Here is a 15,115-nt window from a genome sequence, read left to right as displayed (position 1 = left end):
AAGGGCTGTGCCTTTTACTTGTTTGCACCTCAGGCATTGGCCAGAGATGGGGATGGCCAACTGTGCCACGGATGATTATTGCTTTCAGCGTCTGAGGTATACAGTGCAGCACCCACAGGAAGGGGAAATCAGTGCCACTGTCCGAGAGACCATCGCGTGGGGCTGGTGGAGAAGGCACCAGGGCAGCGAGGTTAAATCCTTCATGCAGGAGAAGCAGCCATGGCTGAAATTCCAGTTGCACTGTGCTGTTCTACCCCAGAGATGGCCACATTTGAGTGTGGGAAGAGCCTATACATGGTAGCAAAGCTGTGGCCATATAGAGCTTATTCAGAGCTGTTTCTATAGTCACCACAGCTAGATGTCCCAGCAGGAACAATGTCTGGCAAGCCGCTAAATATACCCCTTGTATTTTACACACGTCAAGTCAGAAATGACAGCTCATTTGCACTCAGAATGCCTTTTGCTTTTGCAGCATCTGCTGGGTAGGAGATGAATTCAGGCCCATTCTCTGTGCGTCACGTCCCTTTCCTGACATGAGCGGTATATTTGGACTCCTGCCTTCCCTGGGGAGTTTCTATTTCTGGTGGTATGAGTGGGTCGCATGGTGGATCTGGGCTTTGGGTTTTAAAATCTTAGCTTGTTGAGAAGAGAGGAGAACAACCTGTACTGCTCCGGGCCTCACGCTTATCTCCTGGCTTCCAGCAGAGCTCGAATGGGATCAGGAGGAGCTGGAAATAGTGGTTTGGGCCCATGCTGGCCAGTTTGTGCCATTGTTATTTATTGTTGGCCCCAGCCAAGGACCAGGTCCCACTGCGCCAGGTGCTGTTCAGATGTAACAAAGCAGACAAGCCCAGGTCCTCAAAGGTATTGAGATGCCTAATTCCTATTGGAATCAGTGGCAATTAGGTGCCTAAATACCTTTGAGGTCCCAGCCCCTGGGGGCTTGCAATCTACATGTCAGACAGGCCACAGGAGGGTGAGGTCACCAGCAGGCAGGCAGAGTTAAGCAGCAAAGCAGAAGGCCCAGCGTGTCCCTGGCAGGAGGGCATTACTGGCAGCGCTGGAAGGCTTCAGGAGGGATTGGGGCAGCTCTATGTGTTTTGCTGGGGAGGCTTTGCCATGCATGGGTGGGGACAGGCAGGGAGACACTGGTGGGAGACTTGGGCAGGTGAGGTTGCTGTCCCCAGGAGAGCGCAGGCCGGATCCACGGCTGCACAGCTCAGGGATGTGATCCCTGGGGTGGGCTGGGATGGCAAAGAGCCTTAAAGCAGCTGGTGTGTGAGATGCTGCATTGCACACACGCTCCTTGTCTGTACACAGAAAGCCCTCCCCAGCATACCCCTGCCCTACAGAGCCACCTATTGCCAACCCACCTTCATGCTTCCCCTGCGAGAGGGCTCAGGAACCACTCCTGGGCAGATGCCACAAAGCCACCACCTTGTCCTGCACAGCCCTCCTCGGTAATGCGGAGGGGGAAGTTCAGTGTGAGAATGGTTATGCAAAGGAGAGCTGGGATCTCTCTACTGACTGGCTAGGAATTATCCCCTTTCATTTATTTATTGCCCCATCTTCCTCATCTCACCCACCTATAGCCTCCTGTTTTTTGGAGTGTGATTTTTGGGGTAGGGGCTTGTAGCAACTGGCATGGAACTTGGAGGGAGGAACACAGGCTGCAGGAGGGAAGAGTTTGTGGGAAGGCACCCCAGAGTCAGTCTGGGTGCACATGGCTGGAATGTCTGCTGCAGCTCCAACTCCTCTATACATAGTCCTCCTAATAAAGAGCCCCTTTAGTTTTACAGGCATGGAGTCTTCTCCTGGTATTATGCAACCCATGAAACATGACTGTCCTTGGTTATATGTTTGTAAAGCACCCAGCACAAAAGCCTGGCTGTGGCTTTTAGATGTTGCTGCAACATTAATGTTAAATAATGAAGAATAATGGCATGCAATGCCTTGCTGCTACAGGACGAGAGAGACACCGAGATAGAATCTCTTATTACTTGGGGTTTGGCTGGCTTCCACTGAACGATTCACTAACCCAGCCCACAGCTGTGAATTCAGGATGGATGACTATTACTGACCCCAGTCGATCTGTATATGCTTCACAAGGGAGGTCAGGATCATTATCTCCATTGTACAAGCAGGGAAACTGAGGCACAAAGAGGCCAAATGGCTTGCTTAAAGCCACCCTGTAGGCCAGGGGGACTTTGGGGGAAGCACTCAGACCGGCCAGGGGTTCTCTAGCCCAGCACTCTCCACTGGACCACAGTATTCCTTTGAGCTACTGCACCCTGACAGAGCCCCCTTCTAGTGCTTTGTGGCTGCTGCTTTCTAGTGGCTGGGCCCTGCTACACATAGTAGCTAGTTCTTCAGCTTGTGTGGGGCAGGGAGGAGGGTCCCCTCCCCTCTGCTGTGTGTAGGGAGGATCGTGTCTGTGGACTCAGGTTCATCACAGTGGCAGGGTAGGAACCTACCATGACGGTGGGGCTGGGAGGTGAAAGGACAGCGCAGGGCTGGGGCCGAGCCGGGATTCGGAATCCACCTGCCCCTCTCACGCCCAACAAAACGTCCGATTTCTCCCAGCGTTACAGGGAAAAGAAAAAACAAGCTGCCCCTCCACGGGGTTACCCACGTCTGCCACAAGGTTGTTTCCTCTTTCCCAAGCCTTGAGATTTTATGATGGTTTGCACCTTGCTCCCAAGCTCTCTGGCCCCTCCGAGATGATGATTAGCTGGAAAGGCTCCAGAAACACATGTTCCTGCTGGGAGTGAGCTCAGCACAGGGCCCATCTGCATGTTCTGAGGGCCTGGATACCCCGCCCGGGTAACTGCACCCACCCATGGACAGGGGAGAGGAGGAGAAACCCCTCCCCCAGCAGAGGGAGGAAGAGGGTGTCTGACCCCAGGGTCGCTGAGTTGTCAAGCTGCTGCTGGGTGTTTTGCTGATCAGCAAGAGCATGCACGGACCCCGCTGTGGACAAATGATGGACCCTCTGCCATGGCAGGCTTGGCCAGTTTTTTTCCTGGAGATAGGGAGCTTTGCTGGTCTTGGGGGATGCTGGCCACTGCCCAAGGCAGGGTGCTAGGCTAGATGGCTCCCAGCCTGAATCTGCCTGGCCTTTCCGATGGTTACCTGACCGCTGTTTCCTTGTCCGGGGGAAAAGTGGTCGAAAGCGGGAAGGCCCAGCAAGGGAGTCCTTACATGTAGTGCTTTTCGTTGTGTGAACCCAAACTCTACAGTCTAGTGCCTAGAGCAAGGGAGTGGGGCCAGGACTCCTGGGTTCTATTCCCAGCTCTGTTTCAGACTCAGTGGGTGACCTTGGGCAAGTCACACCCCTTTCCATGCCTCAGTTTTCCCAGCTGTGATACAGGGGAGATTATACTCCTGCCCCATTGCAAATAGCACAGGGCTGTGTAAGTGCAGTGATTTCCCTTTGCGCACACACACACTTCCAGCGGCAGGCCCCTGATATGAGTCAGTGACTGAAGCCCTACAGCATGCCCAGGGGTGGAGATATCATTCTCCCTCCTTTACAGATGGGGAAACTGAGGCACGGGGTGGGGGCATCACTTACTCAGGGTCATCCCAGGAGCATGTGGCAGGGCTGGGAACAGAGCCCAGGTCTCATGCCTCACCCACAAGGTCATGCTCTGTGCCCTGTGGAGACGCCCAGGGCCGAGCAGGCACATCCAGGCCACCAGGGTCCCTACTCCGACCAGCTCGCTGATCTCCCTGTGCCAGGTCAGGCCCTGTGATGCTGGCAAGTGCTGGGCTCACAGCAAAGCCCAGCCCAGGCTGCCGGAGGGGAGTGACTGGCCGTGACTGGTGCCCTCCCCTCCTGGCTCTGGCCGCTGCACAGGCACCCCCGGCACAATGGGGTGATGCCAGTGGAGAGGCAGGGGGGGGGTCATATCACCCCACAGCAGACAGGGCAGGCCAGCACTGCTGAATGTCTGGGGAGGAGAGAGCTGTGCGTGTTACAGCTGAGCTGCCCCAGCCCACAGAGGGGGGCAGCGCTCAGACACCGGGTGGGGGACATGCATAGCCCAGGGCACAAACTCCTTCCCCTGGACACTCCACCTCCCTCAGACACCCCCTCCCACCGCCATTCCCACAAACCACAGCCCCACTCGCACCCTGCCCCCCAAACCACACACCCCACTTCCTCCCTACCTCCACCCCAACACCCACAGCTCCTGGGACGCCCACACCTGCCGCAGAACCAAGCAGCCACAGCCACCGGCCCCTGGATCAAGTCTGCTGCAGGCCCACGCTGCAGGCCCCGAGAGCAAGACAAACTCTCCAGGAACACACCCCAGCCCTGCCGGCCCAGGGGCTCTGAAGAGCTTTATAGCCTTTAGCAGGTTCCATGGCCCAGCCTTCCCAGGTGGGGGCCTAGCCTTGCAGCCACCCCCAGGGGAGGAAACTCAGGCATGGAGCCGGTAACAGATTTACTCAAGGTTACATTGGGACTCTGTAGCCAAGACAGGAACTGAACCCAGGACATGTACGGTGACAGAATTCCTACTCTGCCCTGGTGGGTCCTGTGCTTATTGGCAGATTTGCTCGCCTCAGAGGTTCACGGCAGCCCTCAGTTTGGCCACTTTTGCTAGTGGCTCAAACCTGCCGTTCACTCAGCTAACCTCATCACTGGCCAGCGTGGGGAAAGGGAGAACAATCCCCACAGTCTCCGCTGATCCACGATGTAGGTCAGGAAACAGCCCAGAGACCTTTCCCTCTGGTGGGACCCACAGTACAGGTCAACTCCTCCTACATTGGAAGGTTTGGGGGGAGCCCAGGCTCACCCTCTACTCCAGGTTCCAGCCCAGGGCCCTGTGGATTGCAGCTGTGGAGTGCCTCCTGGAACAGCTGTGTGACAGCTGCAACTCCCTGGGCTACTTCCCCACGGCCTCCTCCCAACACCTTCTTTGTCCTCACCACAGGACCTTCCTCCTGGTGTCTGATAATGCTTGTACACCTCAGTCCTTGAGCAGTCCGTGTTCTCACTCTCAGCTCCTGGTGCCTCTTGCTCCCAGCTCCTCTCACACACACCACAAACTGAAGTGAGCTCCTTTTTAAACTCAAAAAGAAAAGGAGTACTTGTGGCACTCCTTTTCTTTTTGCGAATACAGACTAACACAGCTGTTACTCTGAAACCTTTTTAAACTCCGGTGCCCTGATTAGCCAGCCTGCCCTAACTGAGTCTAGCAGCTTCTTAACTGGCTCCAGGTGTCCTAATTACGCTGCCTGCCTGAATTGCAAGTTCCTTCTTGTTCTGGAACTGCCCGTTACCTTACCCAGGGAAAATGCACCTGCTTAATCTGGGACTAATATATCTGCCTTCACTCTCCTGTTGCCATCTGGCCTGGCCCTGTCACAGCACACAGAGGAATCAAACCCAATACACCCCTGGACACACCCCCAGAGGAATCCCCAGGGAGTCTGGGTTAATTTAGCCTGGAGAGGACAGACTGGACCAAGATCTCTCTCCCTACATGCGCGTGCTGGGGCACTGGAACTAGGGGTGACAGCATCCGAACGTCTCACACAGGGGTTACAGGTGTGTTTTCCCGCACTGCGAACGCTGTCCCAATGCCTCTGCCGCGTAGTGTTTAATTCATGCCAGGGCTGAGCCCCGGAACTCTGGTTGGCAGTTCAGAGCCCCGGCACCTCTGGGCTTGGCAGGGCTGGTCCCTGATACCTCTGGGCCCGGCAGTTCAGAGCCCCGGCACCTCTGGGCTTGCCACATCAGTTATGAAAATAAAAAAACTGCTTGAGCCCCGGCGTGTCTTTCATTACAAATTAAGCCCTGCTGCCATGTGCCCGTATGCTAGCAGTGCCTGCATGTGGGTGGCTGGGCACCGAGAGACGCTGCAGGCCCCCTCCCGGAGGCTGCTCCTCAGGGCACGGGGGTGGGGGGGTCCCTCAGGGGCAGGCTGATGGAAGGGCTGGGGCCAGCCCTAGGGCCCCAGGGACAGCCCGCTCCTAAACGCCTGGAAGGAGAAATCCACTTACGGCTCCCGCGCCTCGCCCAGGGCATTGTCCGCTCCATTGAGCTGGGGCTCCATCGGACACGCTTCCCTCATCCCCTGGCCGCGCTCCTGTCTGTCCGTCTGCAACTCGGCAGAGGGCGAGTTCAAAGCTCAGAGTCCGGCGCTGGCTGGGACTGGGCTGGCCCGGGGGACTTGCCCGCAGGAAGCCTGCGCTGATGTCGACGCTGAGAGGCCCTGGCGCACCAAGGGCTGCTCGTTCCTAGCCACAGTGACTCCGGACTCTGTTCCTCGTGACGGTTTCCCCGGCGACCGGTCAGCAGGTGTTTTCCGCCTTCAAGGAAATCCAAGCATGGCAAAGCTGCCTCTGCACCACTGCCGGCTCTGAGATCATCTTTATATTCCTTCCTCCCGTCGCCCACAGCCGTGCACGAACACGCATGGCACATGCCAGCACACGCCAAAGCCAGGCTGGCAGCCAGGCTGATAATCAGATGGCAGCTTACGCCCACAAAAGCTTCCGACGCCCCTTCCACCCCGGGCGCTGCGCAGACGTTCCTAAACTGAGCTGTGACAGCCCTCGGTGCTGGGATGAAGGCACAGTCACGCTGTTGCGCACCCAGAACCCCACAGCCATGCTGGGGCCAGAACCCAGAGTCCCTGTATACAAAAACAGGGATGGAAGGGAGAATCACTGCTAACAGTGTTGGGCCTATGACACACAGCTGAGCCATTCAGGTTCCAGCCAGCGGGGGGCAGTAGCAGTGGCAGAGGGGTTTTGGGAATGGGAAGGAGCAGGGCAGGAGGGGGCAGGAATTGGAAGGATGCGGGGGGTGCAGCTAGTGCCTCACTGGGTGATCTCAGCCGAGTCACTGCCCTGCTCTGTGCCTCAGTTTCTCCTGCAGAGATGATACTTTGCTCCCTCCCCAGGGTGTGAGGCTTAGCGCATGTCTGGGAAGTGCTTTCAGATCCCCATCTGTCAAGTTACTCGTGTTGTCCTCCCTCCCCCCACTTCCTCTTGACTCCCCCGTATGCTGTAACCAGGGCCGCAGCACCCACGGTTACCCCTCATTACCTTGTCCCTGGAGGGGTGTGCGGGGGCGTCACACTCAGCCCCAGGGGGGCGGTACCCCGGCGCTAGTGTTGGGATGCCCATGGGAGTAGCCGGGGAGCTGGGAAACCTCCCGCCCTTGAAGGGAAGGGCGGGCGGGGGGATGCAGAGCGGAACCAGGGCCCCTCACCCACAGAGCCCCTCACCCTGGGTTCAGGGCCCAGGTCCCCTCCCATTCGACTTTCCCTGCCTGACCCCCCCTAGGTCCCCTTCACCCTCAGCCAGTGCCCACCAGCGCAGGCTGCTCCCCGCCGCCTGGGGCACCCGCCCTCCGAAATAGCGGCTGCTTGCTCCGCACTGCCCAGGGGGTGGCGAGTAGATGCCAGCCATTGCCTGGAGACGCCGTGTCCAACAAGCCCCCGGTCTCCTGCCACCAGTGCCCCCGTCAGCCAGTCGCTGGCACCTGGACGCGTCTCCTGGGAATGGGGCTGGCGGTGGGGAAGCTCAGGTACTGCAGCCCGAGCTGCTCCCCAGCAGGAGGGTCACCCCCCATCCCAGCCTCTCCTCTCCCAGCAGGGGGTGCTGTGGGGGACAGGGCAGGAGTGCTGGCTGTGGGAGACCCCCCCAGCTCCCTCAATCCCAGCACGGGTGCTGTGGGGGACAGGGCAGGAGTGCTGGCTGTGGGGACCCCCAGCTCCCCCAGTCCCAGCAGAGGTGCTGTGGAGTAAAACTTGTTGCCATTGTATTCACTGGACACTTAGTGGAGGGCCCAAGATTCGCGTCTGGCAGCGTCCGGGCAGCTGAGGGTTCCAGAGCCCCTGGCCAGCGGTGGATCCTTGCCCACGTTGTGGGGCGGTAAGATCCCTTCCTGACCTCCGGGCTGTCTTCCCCAGCTCGCTGTTTGCCAGACGCCCGGGCTGGCTGAGCTCACCCCTCTGGGACCGTGCCCTGCAGAGCTACAGAGTGTGTAAGGAGCACCCTGCCCCACGGTTTGCATTTCGCCAAAAGCAGCCTGTCCACCCCCTTCTCCCGTCGCTGCCCTGTCCCCCCAGCCAGGCCGGAAAGAGGAGAGGCAGAGCCTGGACTTCCTAATGCCTCCAGGGCAGGCTGGGAATGATTCACCAGGCCACAGCTCAGCAAATTACTCCAGCCCTGCCCCACTTCCTAACTGCTACCGGTACAAGCTCCCACCCAGTTCTGTCAGCCAGGCCTGCAGGCCCGGCATCACGACCGGGGTCCATGGCCTGTGCGTCCCCTCAGGCCCAGCCCTGGCAATCCAGCATGTCTGTGTGGCAAGGGCATGCACACGGCCCCCTGAGCGCCCGTCCCTCATGCACTGTGCCCCGCACCGCACCTGCACGGGGTGAGCTGCTGGAATAAACGGGACCAGAGAGTCAAGAGCTTCACAAGACCCTGCTGCTGCAAAACAATGGACGGTGAAATGTGGACCAAGAACAGAGCTCTCAGCCCGCTCAGTCCCATGGCAACAGCCCCATCATCCTTCAACCTGTTATTAAACATACAGGGAAAGCAATGAACACAGTCCACGCCTGGGAAGTGTACTTCTTCCCTTTTCCTGTAGCTGGAGAGTGTTTGCAGGGAGCCCCCGTTTGACAGTCTCTTAGATACTGTTAACAATGGCAATAGCTGTCCTTTCCAGGGAAGAGCCGGCGTCGTGGTTCCTGACCCTCTGATCCCGTTTCCTCGAAGACAGAGCAAGTCAAACACATGCAAAAGGGGAGCGGAAAGTCCAGCCATGTCTCCACCTCTCGCTGCAGACTTCCTGCTGGAGATCCCTGGCCCATCACACACTCCAAACCTGTCCCACTGACACTTTCCTCCCGCAGACACAGATTAGATGGACTCGAAGCGTTCCACAGGAATGGGCTGGTGCCTCAACGCTTTTGACAGAGACCAGGCCAGCCCGGGCCAGTTTCTGGCCAACCCGGGCTCCCCGCTTCCTGGGCAGCTGCCCCCGCAAAGGCTGTTATAAAGGCTGTCCCCATTCTGTGCCCCTTTAGCATCTGGCCTGGCTGGGCGTTCCCAGTGCATGAGGCCTGGGCTGTGGGAACGCCACACGGCTTCGCTGTAAAGAGAGGTCATGTTAGGATAAAGATATTCAGGCCAGTCTGCAAAGGCCTGTACTTTAAGAATTTAGGTGTCTTCTTATCACTTGGCTAGTTCTAGAGGTATAAAAGAAAGAATCAAAATCACTGTCTGCTGGTATAAGGGCCTTCTCTTACTGTGACAGTCTGAGGCCCTGTTCTCAGGCTAAGGCCTTTGGCTAAACAGCAGAGGCAGCCATAAGCTGGGAAGCGAACGGTCACATCCTCACATTCCAAACTAGTCACATTGAAATCAGGTGCTATTGGGCTGTTAGGCACTATCAGGACAGGATTGTATTCCTATCACCTCCAGAGAAAGGGAAGTGCCTAGAAAATGTAAAAGGAAACTTAGTTTGATAGCATCCTGTCTGGCAAGAACTCACTTATCAATAGCTGGGATGTGAAATCCTCACTTCTGTATTGTTTTGTCATTATAGTTCCCACTTTGCTGTTGTTTGTCAGTATAATCTCTGTCTGGTTCTGTGATTGTTCCTGTCTGCTGTATAATTAATTTTGCTGGGTGTAAACTAATTAAGGTGGTGGGATATAATTGGTTACATAATCATGTTACAATATGTTAGGATTGGTTAGTTAAATTTCAGGAAAATGATTGGTTAAGGTATAGCTAAGCAGAACTCAAGTTTTACTATATAGTCTGTAGTCAATGAGGAAGTGAGTGGGAGTGGGTGAGAGGGAGATGGGAATGGGGGTAAGAAAATTGGAATCATGCTTTGCTAAAGGGGGAAATGGGAACAGGGAATGGGAGTAAGGAAGTTGGAATCATGTTTGGCTAAGGGTAGGAATGGGAACAGGGACACAGGTGTAAGGCTCTGTGGTGTCAGAGCTGGGAAGGAGGATACTAAGGAAGGCAACTGGAATCATGCTTGCTGGAAGTTCACCCCAATAAACATCGAATTGTTTGCACCTTTGGACTTCGGGTATTGTTGCTCTCCGTTCATGCGAGAAGGACCAGGGAAGTAAGTGGATGAAGGAATAAGCCCCCTAACAGGTCACAGCACAGGGAAGGAAGCCAGGCAGCTCTTTGATCAGCTGGGGAAGGCGTGGCTCCTCTCTGGTGCAGCTCAGTGCCCAAATTCACCGCCACACGCACACGTGTACACGCAGGGGAGACATTCACACCTAGATCCAGACCAGTGCAGACACAGCTCAGCGAGCACGAGCACAGACAGGGAGACATTCTTGCACACACATTGACACGCTGAAGTTACATGCACGTGCTCTGTTGTGTGTCCACAGCTGTATCCATGGTGATCACCTCGATGAGTTAGCAGCAGTGTTCGAACCCAGCACTGCGGCCTGAACCTCTGCCACCTGCCTGCTGGCTGTGTGGGATGGTGTCAGGGCGTGCTATAAGAATTGCTTGCCACCCACGCAGCGCTTCCAAGCCGTAGATGGTCAAGCCCATCACAGAGGTGGGCGAGTGTCATTCTCTATGTTATATAGATGGGGAAACCGAGGTAAACTCGCCCACGATCCCCCAGCAGAGCCTTGGACTCCTGCTGCCCATCCTGGGTCCTAGCACTGCTTTCCACAGCTGCTGGGCAGGGGCCTGAAGGGCCCTGAATGTGTCTGTGGTTGTTTTCATGATTTTCTTTCCAATGGGTTTTCCTAAGATTTCAGGGGGGCTGGAGAGGCACCCCTGAAATAACCCACCAGCCGGGTTCCTCCCAGCAGTTCCATCATCCAAGAAGTGAAATACGAGAGTCCTGTTAGCTCAGGCCTGTAAGTGGCTGGCTGAGGTGTTAAGCTGCAAAACATATAAATTCAAATAGACACCAGTGCATGACCCTGGGTCTGTCCCTGGTGTGTGCAGTGTGAGGGTGTGTTATATCCCACCCAGCTGGAGGATAACAGTCGGCTACTGCCGCCAGCTGAAGGAGTCACGCTGTCCACTTGGACCTGGGTCCAAACGCTCCTGACGATTTAAGATTATCACACAGCAGAGCAGTCACACGTCTCATCAGCACGTCAGTGCGTGTGCGAGCAATTCGTCACGCTGGTGTGCGCTCTGAGCTGCATGTTGTGGTGTGCATAGGTCAGTGGTTCTCAAACTTTTGTACTGGTGACCCCTTTCACATAGCAAGTCTCTGAGTGTGACCCCCCCTTATAAATTAAAACCACTTTTTATATATTTAACACCATTATAAATGCTGGAGGCAAAGCAGGGTTTGAGGTGCAGGCTGAAAACTCGCGACCCCCCATGTAATAACCTCAGGGGTCCCGACCCCCAGTTTGAGAACCCCTGGCATAGGTGTACACAGTGGTGAGCTGCCAAAAGTTGAAGAACCGGTTCCTTCAGTCGCTCCGGGTCTTCGACGGCACTGAAGGACCCGCTGCCGAAATGCCGCCGAAGACCTGGAGCGCCGCTGGGTGAGTAAAAATTAAAAAGGGATTCTCAGGGGAGCCTCCCCAGCCGAGAGCTCAGGCAGGCCGGACAGGATGGTCCCGGGGGCCGGATGTGGCCCGCGGGCCGGAGTTTGCCCCCCCTTTAACCACCGGTTCTAAACCGGCTTCAAAATTTAACAACCGGTTCCCGCGAACCGGTGCAAACCAGCTCCAGTTCACCACTGGGTGTATGCGAGTGTGCGAATGTTGCTGCACATACCCACAGGCGGTGAGTTAGATGGGCCCAGGGTGCCCATGCTCCACCAATATTCAGGAACATGGGCCCAGCTCCACAAAAGTTTGGGCTTATATTTAATTAGAGCCGTCCTATCCATAGGATGGACCGGGACAACTGCCCTGGGCCCCATGCTTTGCGGGGCCCTGCGCTTCAGGGGGATGCGGGATCCAGGGGGATCTGGGAGGCTAGTGGGGGGCCTGGTGCCAGCAGCAGCGAGCAACACGGCCCCAGCCCACCCTGCTCCTCCCCACCTCTTCCCGCCCCTTTCCCTAAGGCCCCACCCCGCTTCTTTCTGGCTTCCACTTCCCTCCCCCGAGAGACATCAGGCGCTGGTGGGGCAGGGTGGAGGAGGGCAGCCTGGGTTGCTCACTGCTGCCGGTACCAGGCCCCCCGCTAACCCTCCAGGTCACCCTGGACCCCACGTCCCCCTGAAGTGTGGGGCCCCCCAAAGCACGGGGCCTGGGGCAGTTGCCCCAGTCTGTCCTACGGACAGGACGTCTCTGCTTGGACCCGTTCTGGGCACCACCAAAAATTATACAAACCTGGCACCCATGACCTCCCCGTGTGCATGGCAGAGTGACTGCAGAGCAGGCAGGGCGCTCTGCGGGTCCCTGCCAGTCGTTAGCGGGGGGGGGGGGTGCGCGTGCCTGAAGGGGGTGGGGCAGGCCTGAGAACGGAAGCAGGTATTCACGTTATTGCCCTACAAAGCTCTTGCTGTGGCAGGCTCAGGGCTTCCCTAAGCAGAGCGGGTACAAGGACACTGGGCCACTTCCCTGTGTAACGCGGAACACAACCCGTGAGCCTGAGCCGGCCCGGGGCGGCCTGGAGGAGGCAGGCTAGCTCTCAGCCACCTGTGCAGTTTACAGCTGTCACCTGAGCCTTGATTAACGCTTTTATGAGCGGTAATTATGTAGCCCCGTTGGCTGGGATGAAGGCCACTCTGCAATCAACTGAGCTTCCCACACACCTGGAGAACTATTAACCCCTGGAGAACTATTAACCCCTTCCCAGCCTGTCGGCACTGTAAATGCAGCAGGGAGAGCGAGAGCTCTGGGTGAAATGGGGATTCATGTGGGATGTGGTCTGAGCACCAGGCTGGCAGCCAGTGACTCACTGTGCCTCAGTTTCCTCCATTCTATGGGGTTAATGATCCCGCCTGCTGACTGCACATAGAAGAGTATGTGGGAGGGGGGAATTGATCAGTTAGTGGTTGTAAAGCACATCATCTAATGCGGCTGCTCCTTCTAACTTGGCAGGCGGCTTGAGGACTGGAGTAGCAATGAAGGATGAGAACAGGGCCGTCACACAGAGCGAACTGGACTGCTTGGGAAACTGAGCCCAGTCAAACAAAATGTGTTTTAATACGACAAGGACATACAACTAGGAGCCAGAAAAGCTGGATACACCCGCAGGCTGGGGACGGCCCTGGAAAGCAGGGACTCTGGAAAGGAGTTAGGGGTCAGAATGGACAAGCACCTTACCCTGAGCGCTCAGTGCCATGCTTGTGGTGCGACCCTTGGCTGGATAAATGGGGCAGTGGTGAGCCAGAGCAGGGAGGTGATTTTACCTCTGCGTCCAGCCTAGGTGAGACCACTCCTGGACACTGCATCCAGTTCTGGGTCCACATTTTAAAGAGGACAGTGAAAAATGGGTGGGTGTGGGTAAGAGCCACAGAACTGACCCAAGGGCTGGAGAGAAAGCCCAACAGCGAGCGATGTAAAGAGCTCAGGCTGATTAGCTTGTCAAAAAGCTGATCAAGAGGTGAGCTGATTACAGTGTCTAAGCACCTCACCGGGAGAAAACACCAGGCCTAAAGGGCTCTTTAAAACAAGAACCAACAGCTGGAGCTGGAGTCAGACACAGTCAAATTAGAAATTAGGCACAAACTTTTCAATCATGAACCTCTGGAGTAAACTCCTGAGGGACGTGGTGGATTCCCCGTCTCTAGAGCCATGCTGGCTGCCCTTCTGGAAGCTGCTTCAGCCAAACGCTGGTGATGAATCTCGCTGCAGGGTACCTGGCCTGGGCGATGCAGGTGTGGAGAGTAGATGAGCGAATGGTCCCAGCTGGAGGCTGGGTGGAGACAGGCAGGTTAGAGACACTAAGCTGCAGCATCCATTGCTAAAGGCACCAGACCTGGGCACCCCTCACCACTGCAAAGCTGCAAGGGAGCAACTCTCCTGGCAGCACGTGGCGCAGCCCCGCAGTCACTGAATGGTGAATGCACGACAGGTTTGAAAAGTGGAACTACGCCCCCCCCCCCCAAACACACACACACTAGTGTGGCCAGGTGGCCAGTTTTGGACCACAAAGTCCAGTCAAAAAGGGAACCTGACCGTGTCCGGTCAATACTACTGACCGGACACCCAAAGTCCGGGTGCTGTGGGCGAGGGGGGTGGCAGGGACACACACAGCTGGGCTCATCCTCCCCAGCAGGGGGTGGCAGGGACATGGACACACACACAGGCTCGTCCCTTTCAGCAGGGGATGGTAGGGACACGTGTGAGTGTACACACACACACTCTTTACCGGGAAGCCGGAGTCCTGTATACAACAGTTCCCCGGCATTCTCCAGTCACTGTACCTTTCACTAACAACCTGACAGGATTTTGGCCTCAGCCCGTGGCTTCCCCTAGCCCTCTCCTCTCGGTGGGGTGCACCAACACTGGGGATGTTATAGGAACGGGGACCTGTGACCTGGCTGAGGCCAGCCATTGTTACCCCTGAAGAAATGTCTCCCTCAATTGCCAGTTCAAATCCAGCCCTGGTTGGTAACGCCTGGGACTGTGTGAATGACCCTGTTTGCCCCAAGATGTCAGGGAGGAAATAGACTCATGCTCTCGAGCTAGGACGCCTGGATTCTGTTCCCAACTCTGCCACAGATTTGTCTAGGCAATTCCCTTGCCGCCTCTGTCTTAGTTTACTGTGTGTTACCGCACCGCCCGGGCGCCTAGACCCGGTTGTATCAGGCGCTGTACAAACATCTCACAAGGCCACAGCCCCTGCCCGAAGAGTTCACAATCTGCATTTACAGATGGAGCGAACGATGCAGTTCCTGCCTGCTGTGTTCTGGGCAAGACCCGATCAGATCAGTGGCTCCGGGGAGTCCTGGGGAGGCTGCACGGCCCAGGGCTCGGGGGCCTGGAACACAGGGTCTCAGGTGGATCCTGCTGTTCCTCCTCCCTCCCCGCCCCCCCGTCCATTTCGGAGCCCCAGGGAGGGGCCCAGGCTGTAGACTCTGTCCAGGGCCCTCAGCAGCCCAGGGTCGGGGGGGGGTGTTACAGCCCCCCATGAGGTAGGGAGGCCTGGGGGAGATCAAGGCCTT

The 15,115-nt window shown here is 56.8% G+C and overlaps 1 protein-coding gene across 2 annotated transcripts in view; it reads right to left on the bottom strand.

Moving 5' to 3' along the window:
• LOC311512950 (uncharacterized protein) overlaps window positions 1–6,319 on the bottom strand; it is a 31,516-nt gene extending 25,197 nt beyond the window's left edge. The window contains exon 1 of one of the 2 annotated variants that reach the window (XM_084614427.1): window positions 6,016–6,319. In XM_084614427.1, the coding sequence (XP_084470553.1) occupies window positions 6,016–6,086 (71 nt within the window). In that variant the 5' untranslated portion in view covers window positions 6,087–6,319. The remainder of the gene's footprint in view (window positions 1–6,015) is intronic. The other variant, XM_084614428.1, reaches the window with a different exon arrangement.
• Between the last annotated feature and the right edge of the window lie 8,796 nt (window positions 6,320–15,115).

Source organism: Lepidochelys olivacea (assembly GCF_965140295.1).
Source record: "Lepidochelys olivacea isolate rLepOli2 genome assembly, chromosome: 25".
Taxonomy (NCBI): Eukaryota; Metazoa; Chordata; order Testudines; family Cheloniidae; genus Lepidochelys; species Lepidochelys olivacea.
The sequence above is the reverse complement of the archived record's forward strand: the minus strand, read 5'-3'. Positions and strand labels throughout refer to the sequence as shown.